Below are 17,202 nucleotides of genomic sequence, written 5' to 3'. Positions count from 1 at the left end.
CAGTGACAGAACAAGGAATTCTACTAATCACAATTTAAAATTACTCATCAATTGCCATCAAAGCAATCTTGACTCATGGTGAGCTTATGAATGAGAGACTACCAAATCACCCTGGTTTCAACAGCCCTACTCATGTTCCAGAGCCATGGCTTCCTCTAATGTGATCTTTCTCTTTTCTACCTTACTGAACATTATTGTCTTTTCAACTGAGATGTCTTCTCATGATGTGTCTGAAGAACAGGCAGTCCCCAAGTTATGAAAAGGATAGGTTCTGTAGGTTTGTTCTTAAGTTGAATTCATTTGTAATAACAATAATAATAATAACAATAATAATAATTTTATTTATACCCTGCCACCATCTCCCATAGGGACTCAGGGCGGCTTACAAAATAGCACACAAAGGTGCCATACAACATATAAAAGGTAGTAGAACAACATTTAAAATCAGTAACACATTTACATAAAACCACACATATAAAATTAACAAAAGCAAACTCTATTTAAATAAAATAATGAAGTAAAATGTGGCTATAGACAATAATTAAAAAGATCCAGTAATTTGGAACAGATATTTTTTTAAGTATAACTCCAGCTATATATATATATATATATATATATATATATATATATATATATATATAAACTTTGGATAGCCTAGGGAAGGGTTAACACCCCTGTGGTGTTTGTTTTTCTGTCTGTGTCCCTATTCAGAAGATTTCACCTCACTTTGATAATTTGATTTTGTGGAAACAAGGATTGGTGTGAAAGCGTCAGTGGAGACACCTTTCCCTATGATAATTCTTCCGGGAATGAATTTCCCTTCCGTGGGGTAGATTTCTCTCACTTCCTGTTGTCTTGCCCGTTTTTAACTATGAGTCATTTGTAAGTCGGATGTCTGTAACTTGGGTACTGTCTATATGACAATCTCAGTCATCTTGGTTCTGCAGTGACTCCATGCTTGATTTGTTCAATACATTTGTGGAAGTCCACAAACTCTTCTCCAGCACCACATTTCAAATGAGTTGATTCTCTTCCTATCAGCTTTCTTCAGTGAGTGGTGACACTGCCTGAAAATCTTTCAAGAGACAATGGCAGCAGCATCACAGCTAATCTTTGTTCGTGCTATGCAGAAGGAAGCACGAATAAAGCACTTTTGAATGTTTTAACTGGAAAAAACTCTATGATGATACAATCTAAACATAGTCTTACTAATAAATGAGTAAATATACCTGGGATAGTACTGTTAAAAACATCTTCTCTCACAAAGTTCCACAGTCAGATTTGTTATCCGGGAGTGTCTGCTAAGAACGCCAACCAGTGTAGACAACTGACATGTATAATAGTCATCACCATCTGTGGAGAAGCCCCTGAGCTATCTTTGGTGAATATCCCCATACTGTGTCTATACAGCAATGGCAATATCACAGCCTCCTTGAATCCTTCCTCTTCCTGTTTCCTTCTTTTCTCACACAGGTTTAAAGGGCTTGTGACATATGACTAAACATAGCTACTACCTACCCTGGTGAATTAGGCAGGCTGACTCATGGTTGCAAAGATAACATTACTGCCTTGTTCACTTACCCTAGTCACTTTACCAGTAATGCTTGGGTCAGGCCTCCTTCACTTTTTAGGGAGGGTGCAGGCAAGCAAGATGGATGAAGTAGTAGCCAATCCTGCCTCCCAACCACTGTCTCTCTTTCTGGCAAGTAGAACCTCAGTTCACCAGTCCAGAAAGATAGACATGTACTTCAACATGTTCACTTTCTTAATGGTGCTGTAGACCCTGCTGCTGTCCCCAAAAAGAGAATGAAAGCGAGAAAGAAGCTGCAGTTGGCCTCTGTGTCAATTCATACAGTTTTTCTGGGCAGCAAAAAGGATTGGCAGGGGGGTGTATTGAGAAGAATGGAAAAATAGAAAATACAGTTGAATCAAAGATTGTAGGAAAATTTGGCCTAGACTAAAAAAATGGATGCAAGAGAATGACTGACTGAATTTTGTGAAGGCAAACACAGTCTTTAATCTACCAAAGAGGAGACTATATTCATGGACATCACCTGATGGCCAATCTAGAAATTAGACTAAATAATTGGAAGCAAAAGATGAAAAGACGATCTTGTTTTTGCAGATCATTACGCTGCAAAAATAAGATGAACTGAAACCAGAGGCATTGTTAGGGAATAATGCAAAATGATATCTGCAGTCAAAGAGAGAAAGAAGCCTCAATAAATCATAGAATCATAAAGTTAGAAGAGACCACATGGGCCTTCCAGTCCAACCCCCTGCCATGCAGGAAAAGTACAATCAAAACATTCCTGACAAATGAAATTTCTCAAGCTTTTAAGTATTAATGAGAAGTAAAAGGAGTCTGTTCAGTGATTTGTGCACAAGATCAAAGTGAACTACTGTAACAGTCAATGCAGAGAAACAGAAGATGGCAACTTAAAAGGAAGAACCACCCGAGACCTACTTGCCTTTCAGAAAGCCTGCAAAACCTTGCTCTTCCGACAAGCTTTCAATGGGTGAAAAACTCAGGGCTATGTCTGTTTTTATTGTTGCTTTTATTGTTTTTATTGTTATTTTAAAGCTAAGTGTATTGTTTTAATCTATTTCTGTAAACCGCTCCGAGCCAAACTGGGAGTAGCGGTATACAAGTTTAATAAATAAATAAACATGAGCCCTTTTCCACAATGTCCAAGAAATCAAAAGAAAATGTAAACAATGAATAAAGATGCTTTACGACCAGCAGGGGAACACAAGTAGAAATAAAAAGCCATTGGGGAAAAAAACAGATGTAATTCAAGGAAGAACCATCTGTAGATAAACCTCCAATTTTAGAAGCTTTACTTAGGGAAAGTGTAATGACATAATACAGAAAAGGGAATCATTTCCCACTGGCAATGGGGTTAGGCAAGGATGCATTTTATCACCCTATCTGTTTAACTTGTGCACGGAACATATCATATGAACCAGGGTTAGACATGAAAAGATAACATGAAAATTGGATGATGGAACAAATGGAATCATAATATTAGCAAAAAAAAAAAAAGCAAATAATGGAGGTAAGTTCAAAAGCTTGTTAGAGATGAACACCAGGAAAACAAAAAAAAATGGCCTTGGGTGATTTATATAACTTCTAAGTAAACAATGAAAACATAAATAGTTAAAAGGTTTCTCATATCTTGGCTCAGTCATTAGAATGGATTGAAGAAATCAAAAGAGCACTAGGACTTGGAAGGACAGTGATGAAGAAATGAGACAAGATCCTGAAATATAAAGTTCAGAGTGTCTATGCCAGTGGCTTTCCTACCCTGTTTCCCCTAAAATAAAACATCCCAAGAAAATAAGACCTAGTAGAGGTTTTGCTGAATTGCTAAATATAAGGCCTCCCCTGAAATTAAGACCTAGCAAAGTTTTTGTTTGGAAGCATGCCCACCGAACAGAACACCCGAGCATGCAGGTTTGGTAAATGTACATACCATAAAGTGTTGTACATGGAAATATTGGTAGTAACAAGAAATTCTTGATAGGATTCACAGTTTGTCTGGTTATGCTGGTTTATGATGACAACTACTGTACAGTATATAATAAACGTTCATTTTTTTGTTCAACAATAAATGTGAATTCTTCTTCATGGAAAAATAAGACATCCCCTGAAAATAAGACCTAGAGCATCTTTGGGAGCAAAAATTAATATAAGACACTGTCTTATTTTCGGGGAAACACAGTATTTCTATGTTCGGTTGTGAAAGCTGGACAAAGAAGGGAGCTGATAGGAAGGAAATTAACTCTCTTCAGATGTGGAGCTGGGGAAGAGTTCCACGAATATGAGCTGCTAAAGAAACAAATGGGTCCCTGAAAGAAAACAAGCCTGAACTCTCCCTAGAAATCAAGATGACTAAACTGAGGCTGGCATACTTCGGCTATATAATGAGAAGACATAACTCAATAGAAAAGACAATAATACTTGGTAAGGTAGAAGGCAGTAAGAAAAGAAGAAGACCACATTACATGTAGATGCTAGACTCAACCAAGGAAGTCATGGTCATAGTTTTGCCAGGCTGCTGCTGACTTGAAGATCTCTCATTCATAGGGCCACCATAAATTAAAGTCAACTTGACAGCAGTCACCAAAAAAAAAAACTGAGAACAAGTCAGCCACTTCTCTGCCCACTTCACTGAGGACAAGACTTGCTGGAGGAGGGCAACTAAAATGATCAGCAGTCTGGAGAACAAGCCCTATGAGGAGTGGCTTAAAGAGCTGGGAATGTTTAGCCTGCAGAAGAGAAGGCTAAGAGGAGACATGATAGCCATGTATAAATATGTAAGGGGAAGTCATAGGGAGGAGGGAGCAAGTTTGTTTTCTGCTGCCCTGGAGACTAGGACGCGGAGCAATGGGTTTAAACTACAGGAAAGTAGATTCCACCTGAACATTGGGAAGAACTTCCTAACTATGAGAGCTGTTCAGTAGTAGAACTCTCTGAGCCGGAGTGAGGTGGAGGTTCCTTTGAAGGCTTTTAAGCAGAGGCTGGATGGCCATCTGTTGGGGGTGCTTTTAATGCAATTTTCCTGCTTCTTGGCAGGGGGTTGGACTGGATGGCCCATGAGGTCTCTTCCAACTCTATGATTCTATGAGGGTTCTTCTCTATTGTCAGGTGAGAGAGTTCTGGTGAGGGAGAGAAGAGAGAGTGGCTGGGGTGGCTATTCATCTCCTCCTATCAACTGCCCACTACTTTTACATGGCAGGCATAATGGGAGGAATTGGGTCTCAACTTGCAAGGCACAGAGAGAAAAGAGTCACCTTGCAAAGGCCAGACCTGAGTTCCCAAATGCCTCCTTTGTTTGATCTTCCCATAAAAGAGGAGCATTTTCTGCAGATGGGAAACGCAAAGCCCCTCTGAGGTCTAAAAACAACAGGAGGAAGAGAGAGAGAAGGTGGGTCCCTATGGGGCCAAAGGCCACCTCGAGTGCCACTGACATCTCTGTCTTTCACTTTCTTTTCCCTCTATCTATGGGCACATCAACATGGTTGAATCAATGCAATTTGATTCACATGAACTGCCATTAATCAATGTTATGGAATTTTGGGATTTGTTTTGGCAGGGCACCAGCACTCTTTGGCAATGAAAGCTGAATGTATTTATTTATTTATTTATTTATTTGCCATCTTTATATCCCGCCTTCCTCTACCCCAAGGGGAACTCAAGGTGGCTTACGGACGGCACTTGCATAGTGCATTAGACTATGCAAAAGCATAAACTTGAGGTAAAATTAAATTAAAATTAAATTAAATACATGCATTAAAAATAGATAAAATACATTCCAATGTTAAGACAAATCATCCAAAAGCAAGGTCTAAGTCCGTTCCATAAGCAATTGCACAATTTCCAAGTCAACTTATTTCACTGTGCTATTTTTCAAAGGCCTGCTCCAAAGCCAGGTTTTTATTCTCCTTCTGAAGGCCAGGAGGGAGGGGGCTTATCTAATATCACTAGGGAGGGAATTCCACAGCTGAGGGGCCACCACTGCAAAGGCCCTGTCTCTCGTCCCCACCAATCGCGCATGCAAAGAAGGTGGGAGAGTAGGGCCTTGTCAAACTACAACTCTCCGGATTCCATAGCACTGAGCCATGGCAGTAAAAGTGGTGTCAAACTGCATTAATTCTACAATGTAGATGTACTTTTAAGCAACGTTAAATATCATGTATTATTCTCACCCTGTCCCTCATTTAGAATACTGTGTCCATTTCTGGGCGCCACAATTCAACAAGCATATTGACAAGTTGGGGCGCTTCAAGAGAAGGGAGTCCGAAAGGGTTAAAGGGGTAGAAACCAAGCCCAAACAGGGAGATGGATGTGTGAAAAGAAGGCTGAGAGAAGGGGACAATGTGAGCCATGTGTTGTTGAAGGCTTTCATGGCTGGAATCACTGGGTTGCTGTGAGTTTTCCAGGCTGCATGGCCATGGTCCAACGCATTCTTTCCTGACATGTCACCCACATCTATGGCAGGCATCCTCAGAGGTTGTGAGGTATATTGGAAACTAGGCTTGTGAGGTTTATATATCTGTGGAAGGTCCAGGATGGAGAAAGAACTCTTGTCTGTTGGAGGCATGTGTGAATGTGGCAATTAATCACCTTGATTAGCATTTAATAGCCTTGCGACTTCAAAGCCTGGCTGGTTTTTGCCTGGCTGGTTTCCTTTGTTGGGAGGTGTTAGCTGGCCCTGATTGTTTCATATCTGGAATTCTCCTGTCTTCTGGGTGTTGTTCTTTATTTACTGTCTCAATTTTAGAGTTTTTAAAAAAAAAAATACTGGTAGCCAGATTTTGTTCATTTTCATGGTTTCCTCCTTTCTTTTGAAGTTGTCCACATGCTTGTGGATTTCAATGGTTTCTCTGTGTAGTCTGACACGGTGGTTGTTAGAGTGGTCCAGCATTTCTGCATTCTCAAATAATATGCTTTATCCAGGTTGGTTCATCAGGTGCTACGGCTGACTTCTCTGGTTGAATTAGTCTGCAGTGCCTTTCATGTTCCTTGATTCATGTTTGGGCAATGCTGTGTTTGGTGGTCCCTATGTAGACTTGTCCACAGCTGCATGGTATACCGTAGACACCTGCCTCTCTCACCCTGGACCTTCCACGGATATATAAACCTCACTGGCCTAGTTTCCAATATACCTCACAACCTCTGAGGATGCCTGCCACAGACGTGGGTGAAACATCAGACTTGGTCCCCATGTGAACTGCTTTGAGTCCCCTCGGGGAGATGGAAGTGGGTTATAAATAAAGTTTTAGATTATTATTATGCTTCTGGAACATGGCTATACAGCCAAGAAAACTCACAGCAACCCACTGTGAGCCATGTTTAAATACTGGAGAGGATGTCACCCTGAGGAGGGAACAGGATTTTTTTTCTGCTCTGGAGACTAGGACAAGGATCAATGGATTCGCATTGCAAGGAGAGAGATTCCTCCTACCCTAAGCATCAGAAAGGGCTTCCTGAAGGTAAGAGCCGTTGGGCAGAGGCACCGGCTGCTGCCTCAGAATGTGGGGGCTGCAAGCAGGGTGCTGGAAGGAAGTCCCTCTGCCTGGGTGGCGCTTACCCCCGATGATGGTGCGGATGAGGGAGGCGTGCCCGGGGCAGTCCACCAGGGTGAGCTGCAGGAGGCCCGGCCCGGGGCCCAGGTGCGGGGGCAGCGGGGTGCTGAGGCAGGAGAAGCCCAGGTCCAGCGTGATGCCGCGGGCCCGGCTCTGCGGGGCGCGGTCGAAGGCGGCGGTGGAGGCCACCGTGCTCAGGGCCCGCGCCAAGGCCGTCTTCCCGCTGTCGATGTGGCCCAGCACGCCCACGTTCACGTTCAGGCACCGAGACGCGGAAGAAGCAGAAGGAGAAGAAGAGTCTGCCGCCATTCTGTCACTCAGGGACCGGTCCGACCCCGAACACCACCCCAGCGGCAACCGAGGCCACGCTCGGAGCGTTCCGGCTGCAACACGGACCGCGCCTCTGAGTGTGTGTGTGTGCGTGTGTGGCTCTGCCGAAGTTGTTTTACTTTATGAAAGCGTCCTCAGCAACCTACAGACGAGGTCCCCGGTAAAATCTGGATGCATACTTTCCGTCCAGAGCCAGGCATGGGCAAACTTGGGCCCTCCAGGTGTTTTGGACTTCAACTCCCATAATTCCTAACAGCTGGTAGGAATTGGAGTCCAAAACACCTGGACGGCCCAAGTTTGCCCATGCTTGGTCCAGACTCACAAATTCAAGACTCCTCATAACCTAATAACATAGACATGTTGTTGAGTGCAGTCTGGGGTCTGGGTCAGGCATAGGCAAACTTGGGCCCTCCAGGTGTTTTGGACTCCAACTCCCACAATTCTGTTGGGATTCATACTCTATTTACAGAGTACAGTATTATCAATTGTGGGAACTGAAGTCCAGAACACCTGGAGGGCCCAAGTTTGCCCATGCCAACCCTAGACTGGAGATCCTGGTTCAAATCACCGCTCAGCCATGGAAACCTGCTGCCACCACACTCTCTCAGCTTCAAAGGATGGTAATGACAAATTTTGTCAAGAAAACCCAATGATAGGTTGGGTAAGTCACCATAAGTAGAAACGACCTGAAGGCACGCAAGAAGCAGTCAAGAAGATTTGCCCTTGCCTTTCATCTGTGGCTGAGAGAGTATGACTCATCCAAGGTCATCCAGTGGGTTTTCACTTTCCATGTCAGGCCAAATGCACACATACAGTACAAACCCCCGTATCCAAAAAGACCAGGATCTGCAATTTCATTTAGCCATGTGTGACTCAGTAGGCCCTCTCTAGACATTTCCTAGGTACAGTATTCCCAAGAGATATTCTTGGGGCAGAAATCTTTTTCAATACGGTTTACCATATCTGTTGTTTCGCATACCTATGTGAAGTCCAGAATTGTATCCTCCAGGAATATGAGGTTTGTTCTGCACATATTTTTCCTTAGGTGCTCCTGTTTGTATGCAATGCAAGCAACATTAACAGATGCTAAGGAAAGTCATAAAATATCCAGGTTTTAATTAATAATAAATTCAAAATGAAGAAGCCAAACTCAAGAAGAGGCAGCTAGAATATCAATTTCTAACTTTATGAATTTATAAATATTCATCTGGCATTATAAATACTGACATTATCCACAGATGAAGCAGGCCCGTAGCCAGGATTTTGATTCCGGGGGGGGGGGGGGGGGGCTGGGATTTTGGCTCAGGGGGGCAGGGGCTGAGTCTGGGTGAGAGGGGGGTCTGCCCTAGCAAACCTTTTGTATCGTTATCCCCATACCCCCATGCATATGCGATATATTGAGCATAGTGATCAGATCATGATTTGAATAACAGTTTAAATAATAAATGTAAGGCTTTCTTGCGGACCACCCTGAGAATTTCGGGGGGGGGGCTCAAGCCCCTCAAGCCCCCCCCCCCCCCCGCCCAGCTGCATGCCTGGCCCACAGTTATACTGACCATAATTGCATTATATGGTCAGTGCAGACTCAGTCAGCATGGGCAAACTTCGGCCTCCAGGTGTTTTGAATTTCATTTCCTATAAATCCCAACCAGCTTACCAGCTGTTAGGAATTTGGGAGATGAAGTCCAAAACATTTGGAGTACAGAAGTTTGCCCATGTCTGAGTCTACACTGATGAGTTTCAAACTAATTATATGGGCAGTGTAGATAGGGCCTCTATGCTGCCAGGTACAACTCAACAAAATAACTGTCCAAATGACTACATTGCCCACATCTTTTGAATACATTGAAATACTACATCATATTTTCTGAGATATCAAATACGGATATTTAATTTCTCTTAAGGCTACTTCAGAATAAGGCTTTATGTTAGACTCATCCAAACTGACTGCAAGAACACCGTGTCACTGTCCATGAATGCGGAAAGTGGTCCACTGTAACATCTGAACCAGTACATCATGTCAGTACATCTCATAAGATTTTAGTGGATAAAGAAGCAATATAAATTCAAATGCAGTAAGAGGTGTCTGTAGAATTGCTACATTGCTTGCATCAACCATTAAGAGTTTGCCCGAGTGAAGCAAAGAGTATGATTTATATGTGTTATTTCTACTTTGTTTGCAAGAATATTTGTTCAGACAACACATATGCTATTGTTCACTTTCCATGTGAAGCTGAGAAAAAGTTTCAGGAGTGTTGAAGCCTGAACACAGCTTGCCTAAAGGCTCTCATATAATTTACATCCAATGTAAAATAGCATATATAGTTACACTATATCATCAGAGAGAAAAACATTGAAAATCACACTTCCCCCTAATTTCACTGGCCATATAATTTAATCTGAAAGTAATCATGAGGAAAGTATTTGTACAGGCTTTGTCTCAATTGTCAACACTATTTTTAAGAGAACGCAAAAAGACTTTGTCATTCCTTTTAGGTTTGAAAGGCCTAAAGTATAATTTGATATTGCACTAACCAGAAAAATAATACTGTTAAGAAAAATTGACCTGTTGGTCTTTGGGTTTAGTCGGCTTATTTCGCCAACATCTCTTCTCTTATTCTCTCGCCTCTGTTCTTGTGGGGTTTGTGTATGTCTGAACAGCCAGCCCTCTTCAGCCCAATGTCATGCGATACCCAAGGAGGGAGCTGGAGACTTCAGCTTGGTTGTTCCTAGACTAAACGTTTGAGGTTACAGGACATAGTCTAGTTTCACATAAGCTTCCAAATTTCAGTGGGACATGCTGAACCCTGAAATTGTCAAATAGTATATTATTTTTGGAGAGAGGAGGGTGTATGAGTGTGTGAATGACCTTCGCATTTTTAACCCATCCCAAAGGTCTGACTTCCTGCCCTTGATCCCATGAGTTTCTGGAAACTCTAGCAATTAATAGTAACATTTTGTAAAGGGGCAGCTCAATGTGTGGAAAAGGAAATTGGAGAGATGGGTGTTACATCTAATTAACAAAGAGGAGGAAAATGTTTTTGTGCCCTCTTCTGTTTCTTTATTTATGATTTGTAAGGGTTCTATTTTTGTAACCTTTCTAATAGCAAGTTTTGGGTGTCTCCCCCCCACCTTCCACATCTTTGCTGGCGGTCCCTTTTGGAGGGTCCAGGAAACTAAACTTCAACTTTTTTGGCCTTTAAAAAAAGAAGGAATGTTCAGATTTACAGATACTTTTACATCTCACTGAACAGCAATAGAATTACTAAATATTATCACTCAGCCTTTGTTCATTTACACTCATTTAATTTATTGTACTTATAAAAAAGATTCAGTTTTTAAAAAATCAGTAGGATGAGTTTTTGTATATAATTAAGGTTTAACATACATACATTTGTGCATGTTTTATAACTAGAGCCCCATCCACATTGCCATATAAGGTAGTTTGAAACTGTATTATAGTATTAGAGACTCATATTGTTGTTAAACTGTACTATGGGGCAGTGGAGATGCGGCCTAATCGTCAGGTCGCGTTTATCCTAGACTCTAAGATTTCAGGGCCAAAATGGATGCCAAAGTGGATACCAAATGCTAGCATCCCTTACATAAAATAACTCAAATAACTATTGCAGAAAGCATAAGTCTGTGAAATGGCAAAAAGCTATGCCTGTAAATCAACATAGTACTCATTATGTGGCAAAATCAAGATTTGCTTTTGGATATATATATATATATATATATATATATATATATATATATATTCAAGTCTTCAATGATTGAATTGGTTGATGAAGAACCTGTGGATACTGAGGGCTTGCTGTATTGAAAAATATTAAGGAATCTTCAACCTTCCAACACTGAGACCAGAAAAAAAATCCCAGCACAAGCTTTCATTGGCTCCAGTCCACTTAATCCAGAAAGGTTTGTGCTAGATATTTTTCTCAGTCCCCAAGGTATAACAGGATTCCATTATATCTTTCAATACAAATGGTAGTTTATAATTTTATTGTATTATTTTTTTTGAAAAAATATAAACACATTACAGCCCACAAAGGCTCCTGCAACTGTTATCAAGCCATGGTACCCCCCCCCCCCCGCCGCCTTGCCCCAATAATGTTTAGTACAGATTCCCCCCCCCTTTTTTTATTAAAAAAAAGCCTTTTCCGGAGGTTGAGAATTGTGCATGTTTAGGGCTTCAGAAGATCAAGAACAGATCCAGCGGCAGCGGTACCCTCTGAAATATATCATATCTAACCCTTTAATAAATGGTATTTATTTTATGATTGTTGTGTAACTTGTAACTTTTAGCCATATACTGTATTTCTTTCTTGTATAAAATGTATAAATTACCTAATAGAAATGTATCAAAATGCAGCCTGAAAACAGATACCCCTCTGAAATAATCCCCTGAGAATGGGAAGGTTGTGCAAATCCCTCTGGTTATTTCCCAAACAGATAATCATCAGGTTCATTGTGCGAATGTACAGACAGATGATTTTCCCCATCAGCCTCATAAGCCAGATGTTGGTGTAATTCACCTGAAGTTGAGAGCTGATGCTCCCTCCTGAGAACAGAGGCTTAAAGTATGTACATTCATTAACTCCTTTGTTGACAGCCAAGCCCTTGATTGGCCTCGATTGGAAACCTTTGTCCTCCAAGAAATATAAAGTCTGTCATTGCCTCCACGTTTTCTCCCTCTATTTGCCAGTTATCAATCGACCTTTGTTTCCAGAGCTCCATATCTTTGTTTAGCATGTAATTGGACAGCTGAGCAACTCAAAACCTCATCAACATATCATTGGTATTGTCTTCTCCAAGATCATGCCCTCTGCAACTGATTGGTCCTTCACCCTGACCAATCCCCAGCTGCCATCCTCCCCGCCAAGGGAATCTCCACCTGGAAGCTGTGATATCAGCAGAGCATTCAATCAATCCCGGTGCAGATCCGAGCCAGCCCCTTTTCTGGCCAATCAGGGGAGGCAGCGGGAGGTTTGAATGGCTATCAGAATTGTATAAGATGCCTTGTGTTTCCCTACATGTTTATGCTTGTTTATTTTAAAGCAAATTGCTTGTGCTTGCATCCCTTTTGGCTGAATTGTAATAAACATCTGTGGCTTGTCTTCAACCTGGTGTGCTGTTTTCACTGTTTCTGGCCTTTCTGGATAGAGATTCACAACATTGTTCAGGAGGCAGCAACAAAATATGTCCCAAAGAAAAAGAAAACCAAGAAGGCAAGATGGTTGTCTGCTGAGACACAGGAAATAGCCCAAGAAAGAAGGAAGGCAAAAGGAAACAGTGATAGGGGGAGATATGCCCAATCAAAGGCGCAATTCCAGAAGTTAGCCAGGAACCATTTTTAAACAAGCAATGCATGGAAGTGGAAGAAGACAATAGAATAGGAAGGACAAGAGCCCTCTTCCAGAAAATCAGAAACATTGGAGGTAAATTTCAGGCAAAAATGGGCATAATCAAAAACAAAGATGGCAAGGACCTAACAGAAGCTGAAGAGATCAAGAAAAGGTGGCGAGAATATACAGAAGATCTGTATAGGAAGGATAATAATATAGAGGATAGCTTTGACGGTGTGATGAGTGAATTAGAACCAGACATCCTGAGAAGTGAGGTTGAGTGGGCCTTAAGAAGCATTGCTAATAACAAGGCAGCAGGAGACGAATGGATCCCAGCTGAGTTATTTAAAATCTTGGAAGATGATGCTGTCAAGGTGATGCATGCCATATGCCAGCAAATATGGAAAACACAAGAATGGCCATCAGATTGGAAAAAATTAATGTATATCCCCATACCCAAAAAGGGAAACCCTAAAGAATCCCCAAACTTCCATACAGTGGCACTGATTTCCCATGCCAGTAAGGTAATGCTCAAGATCCTGCAAGACAGACTCCAGCAATACATGGAGCGAGAGTTGACAGATGTCCAAGCTGGGTTCAGAAAAGGCAGAGGAACCAGAGACCAAATTGCCAATGTCCACTGGAGGAAGCCAGGGATTCAGAAAAACATTGATTTCTGCTTTATTGACTATTGTAAAGCCTTCGACGGTGTGGATCATAATAAACTGTGGCATGTTCTTGGTGGTATGGGGATACCAAGTCACCTCGTCTGTCTCCTGAGAAATCTGTATAAAGACCAAGTAGCCACAGTAAGAACAGACCACGGAACAACAGATTGGTTCAAGATTGGGAAAGGAGTACGGCAGGGCTGTATACTTTCACCCTACCTATTCAACCTGTACGCAGAACACATCATGCAACGTGCGGGGCTTGACGAATCCAAGGCCAGAGTTAAAATCGCTGGAAGAAACATTACTAACCTTAGGTATGCAGATGATACCACTCTGATGGCTGAAAGTGAGGAGGAGCTGAGGTTCCTTATCACCAAGGTGAAAGAAGAAAGCACAAAAGCCGGGCTGCAGTTAAACATCAAGGAAACCAAGGTTATGGCAACCAGATCGCTTGATAACTGGCAAATAGAGGGAGAAAACATGAAGGCAATGACAGACTTTATATTTCTAGGCGTGAAGATCACTGCGGATGCAGACTGCACCCAGGACGTCTACTTCTTGGGAGGAGAGCAATGACCAACCTCGATAAAATAGTGAAAAACAGAGACATCGCACTGTCAATGAAGGCCTGCATAGTTAAAGCAATGGTATTCCCCATAGTAACCTATGGTTGCGAAAGCTGGACCATAAGGAAGGCTGAGCGAAGGAAGATAGATGCTTTTAAACTTTGTTGCTGGAGGAAAATCCTGAGAGTTCCTTGGACCACAAGAAGATCCAACCAGTCCATCCTCCAGGAAATAATGCCCAACTGCTCACTGGAGGGAAGGATATTAGAGACAAAGTTGAAGTATTTTGGCCACATCATGAGAAGTCAGGAAAGCTTGGAAAAGATCATGATGCTGGGGAAAATGGAAGGAAAAAGGAAGAGAGGCTGGCCAAGGGTGAGATGGACGGATGGTATCCTTGAAGTGACTGGCTTGACTTTGAGGGAACTGGGGGTGACGACGGCCGACAGGGAGCTCTGGCGTGGACTGGTCCATGAGGTCACTATGTGTCGGAAATGACTGCGTGAATGAAGAAGTGAAAGAAGGCCTTTTTGGTTTACCATATCCTTGTCAGGCACCGATTCTCCTATCTGTGGTCCTAGCTAAATCAAACTTCAAGACAATGAACAAATGAAAACAACGGACAAAACAACATTATTTATATCGTCAGAACATAATCATAGTGTACTTTTCAATTTGATTAGTGGAGTTTTTATGTATTAATTTATAATTTTAATATAGAAACAGATTAACAAGGCCATGTCTCTGGAAACTAATAGAAGTATGGCACAAGATTGCTGAAGAGTCTCACAAACTAATTTTTCTGATCAGCTATGTCAGTGGGAGGCTCAGTCTGAATAACCCCAATGCTTTGTTATGGGAAACAATAATCCACTTCCATGGAAAAGGCCTAAAACAACATACAGGTTCAACATCCATTATTCGAAAATCTGAAACACTCCAAAATCAAATGAATGCAAGATACTGACAACTTTGCTTTCTAATAGTTCAATGTGCATAAACTTTTGTTTTATCCAAAAAATTATTTAAAATAGTATGTATCACGAGGCTATGTGTATAATGTAAATAGGATGTTTTATGTTTTGAATGTCACCTCTGAGACATATCTTTATGTGTGTGTGTGTGTGTGTGTGTGTGTGTGTATATATATATATATATATATATATATTCCAAAAACCCACCAAAATAATAAATCTGAATCCAAAACACTTTTGGTCACAAGGATTTTGGATAATCACCTTTATCACCTTTAAAGCCAGTCACCTTAATATGGACAAGGCCTCTGTTTATATGGATACACCTCAATTTGGGTAGTAGGCCTTTTTAACTCATAGGAATGATTGTGTTTTTGACTAATGTTTTATAATGCTTACTGTTAACTTTGTTATTTGTGCTTTGGTTTATTGTGTTTATTTGTATATTGATTTGAAGTTATTACTTGTTTATTTTATTATGTATCTCATTGTATTTATTCATGTTGTGAACCATCCCAAGTCTATGGAGAGATGGGGCGGGGTACAAATAAAGTTTATTCTTATTCTTCTTATTATTGGAGCCCCCAATGGCACAGCGGGTTAAACCACTGAGCTGCTGAACTTGCTGACAAATGCCAGTGGTTTGAATCTGGGGAGCAAGGAGAACTCCCACTGGCAGTCCCAGCTTCTGCCAACCTAGCAGTTCAAAAACCTTTAAATGTGACTAGATCAATAGGTACCGCTCGCTGCAATCATGCCAGCCACATGACCTTGGAGTGTCTACAGACAACGCTGGCTCTTTGGCTTAGAAATGAGTTGAGCACCAGCACCCAGAGTCAGACTTAATGTCAGGGGGAAAGCTATACCTTTACCTATTGTTATTATTAGGGATACCCAGTTTGTATTGGCTTCTCCAAAAATACACAAAATTATAATAAATAATAATGAAACTTTGTAGCATTACATGGGATGTGCTGTTTATAGGATCTAGCTATGCGGACATTTTTTATTATTTGCTACCTGGTCAACTATATTTAGTCACAGAAGTTTAACACTAAATGCAAAGGATCCTGCCTTTATTACTGTGGGTGTATCTACACGAGTCTAGAGTGAACGCAGTTTGAGACCACTTCAACTGCCAGGACTCAGTGCTATGGGATCCTGGCAGTTGTAGTTTGTTTGTTTGTTTTTTTTGTGTGTGTCAGGAGCGACTTAAGAAACTAAGGGCCAGCTAACACCTCGCAACAAAGGATTCCTCCAGGTAGGATTTAGCCAGGCCTTGAGCTGCAAATGTGAGTAGATCAATAGGTACTGCTCCGACGGGAAGGTAACGGCGCCCCATGCAGTCATGCTGGCCACATGACCTTGGAGGTGTCTATGGACAACGCCGGCTCTTCAGCTTAGAAATGGAGATGAGCACTAACTCCCAGAATCGGTCACGACTGGACTTAACGTCAGGGAAAACCTTTACCTTTTTTACCTTGAGCTGCAAAGCCATTAAATGCTAATCTACGTGAATGCATTAGCATTCACATTTCCCCCTAACAGATAAGAATTATTTCTCCCACCCTGGACCTTCCACAGATATATAAATCTCTCTCGCTTAAGGCCCTTCCACACAGCATTATATCCCAGAATATAAAGGCAGAAAATCCCACATGATCTGCTTTGAACTGGACTATATGGCAGTGTGGACTCAAATAACCCAGTTCAAAGCAGATATAGTGGGATTTTCTGCCTTGATATTCTGGGATATAGGGCTGTGTGGAAGGGCCCTTCGTTTCCAACAGACCACACAAACTCTGAGGATGCCTGCTATAGGTGTGGGCGAAACGTCAGGAGAGAATGCTTCTGGAGCATGGCCATACAACCCGGAAAACTCACAGCAACCCAGTGATTCCGGCCATGAAAACCTTCGACAACGACTTAGAAACTTTGTAGTTTGGTGAGGCACCAGCATTCTTTGGCAGAGAAGGCTCAAGGCCTGGTAAAACTACAGCTCCGGAATTCTAGTGCAGATGCACCTTTAAATGGCCCGATGCTAAATGTTCAACGGACGGGCCTCAAGTCCTCGCGTCTTCTCGCCCGGTACATTCCTTCCTCAGCCTCAGGGTAACACCGGAGATCTTTCTACGTAGCACCAAGAAACTTGCGTAGGCGGGGCTTACACTGAGTGACAGCCGCTTTGTCCAGCGGCCAGGGAGCATTCGCTTTCAGCAGC

The 17,202-nt window shown here is 41.9% G+C and overlaps 1 protein-coding gene across 2 annotated transcripts in view; it reads right to left on the bottom strand.

Moving 5' to 3' along the window:
• eefsec (eukaryotic elongation factor, selenocysteine-tRNA specific) overlaps positions 1-7,477 on the bottom strand; it is a 241,221-nt gene extending 233,744 nt beyond the window's left edge. The window contains exon 1 of one of the 2 annotated variants that reach the window (XM_062969818.1): positions 7,098-7,477. In XM_062969818.1, coding sequence (XP_062825888.1) covers positions 7,098-7,401 — 304 coding nt within the window. In that variant the 5' untranslated portion in view covers positions 7,402-7,477. The other variant, XM_062969819.1, reaches the window with a different exon arrangement.
• Between the last annotated feature and the right edge of the window lie 9,725 nt (positions 7,478-17,202).

This window comes from Anolis carolinensis, chromosome 2 (assembly GCF_035594765.1).
Source record: "Anolis carolinensis isolate JA03-04 chromosome 2, rAnoCar3.1.pri, whole genome shotgun sequence".
NCBI lineage: Eukaryota > Metazoa > Chordata > Lepidosauria > Squamata > Dactyloidae > Anolis > Anolis carolinensis.
The sequence above is the reverse complement of the archived record's forward strand: the minus strand, read 5'-3'. Positions and strand labels throughout refer to the sequence as shown.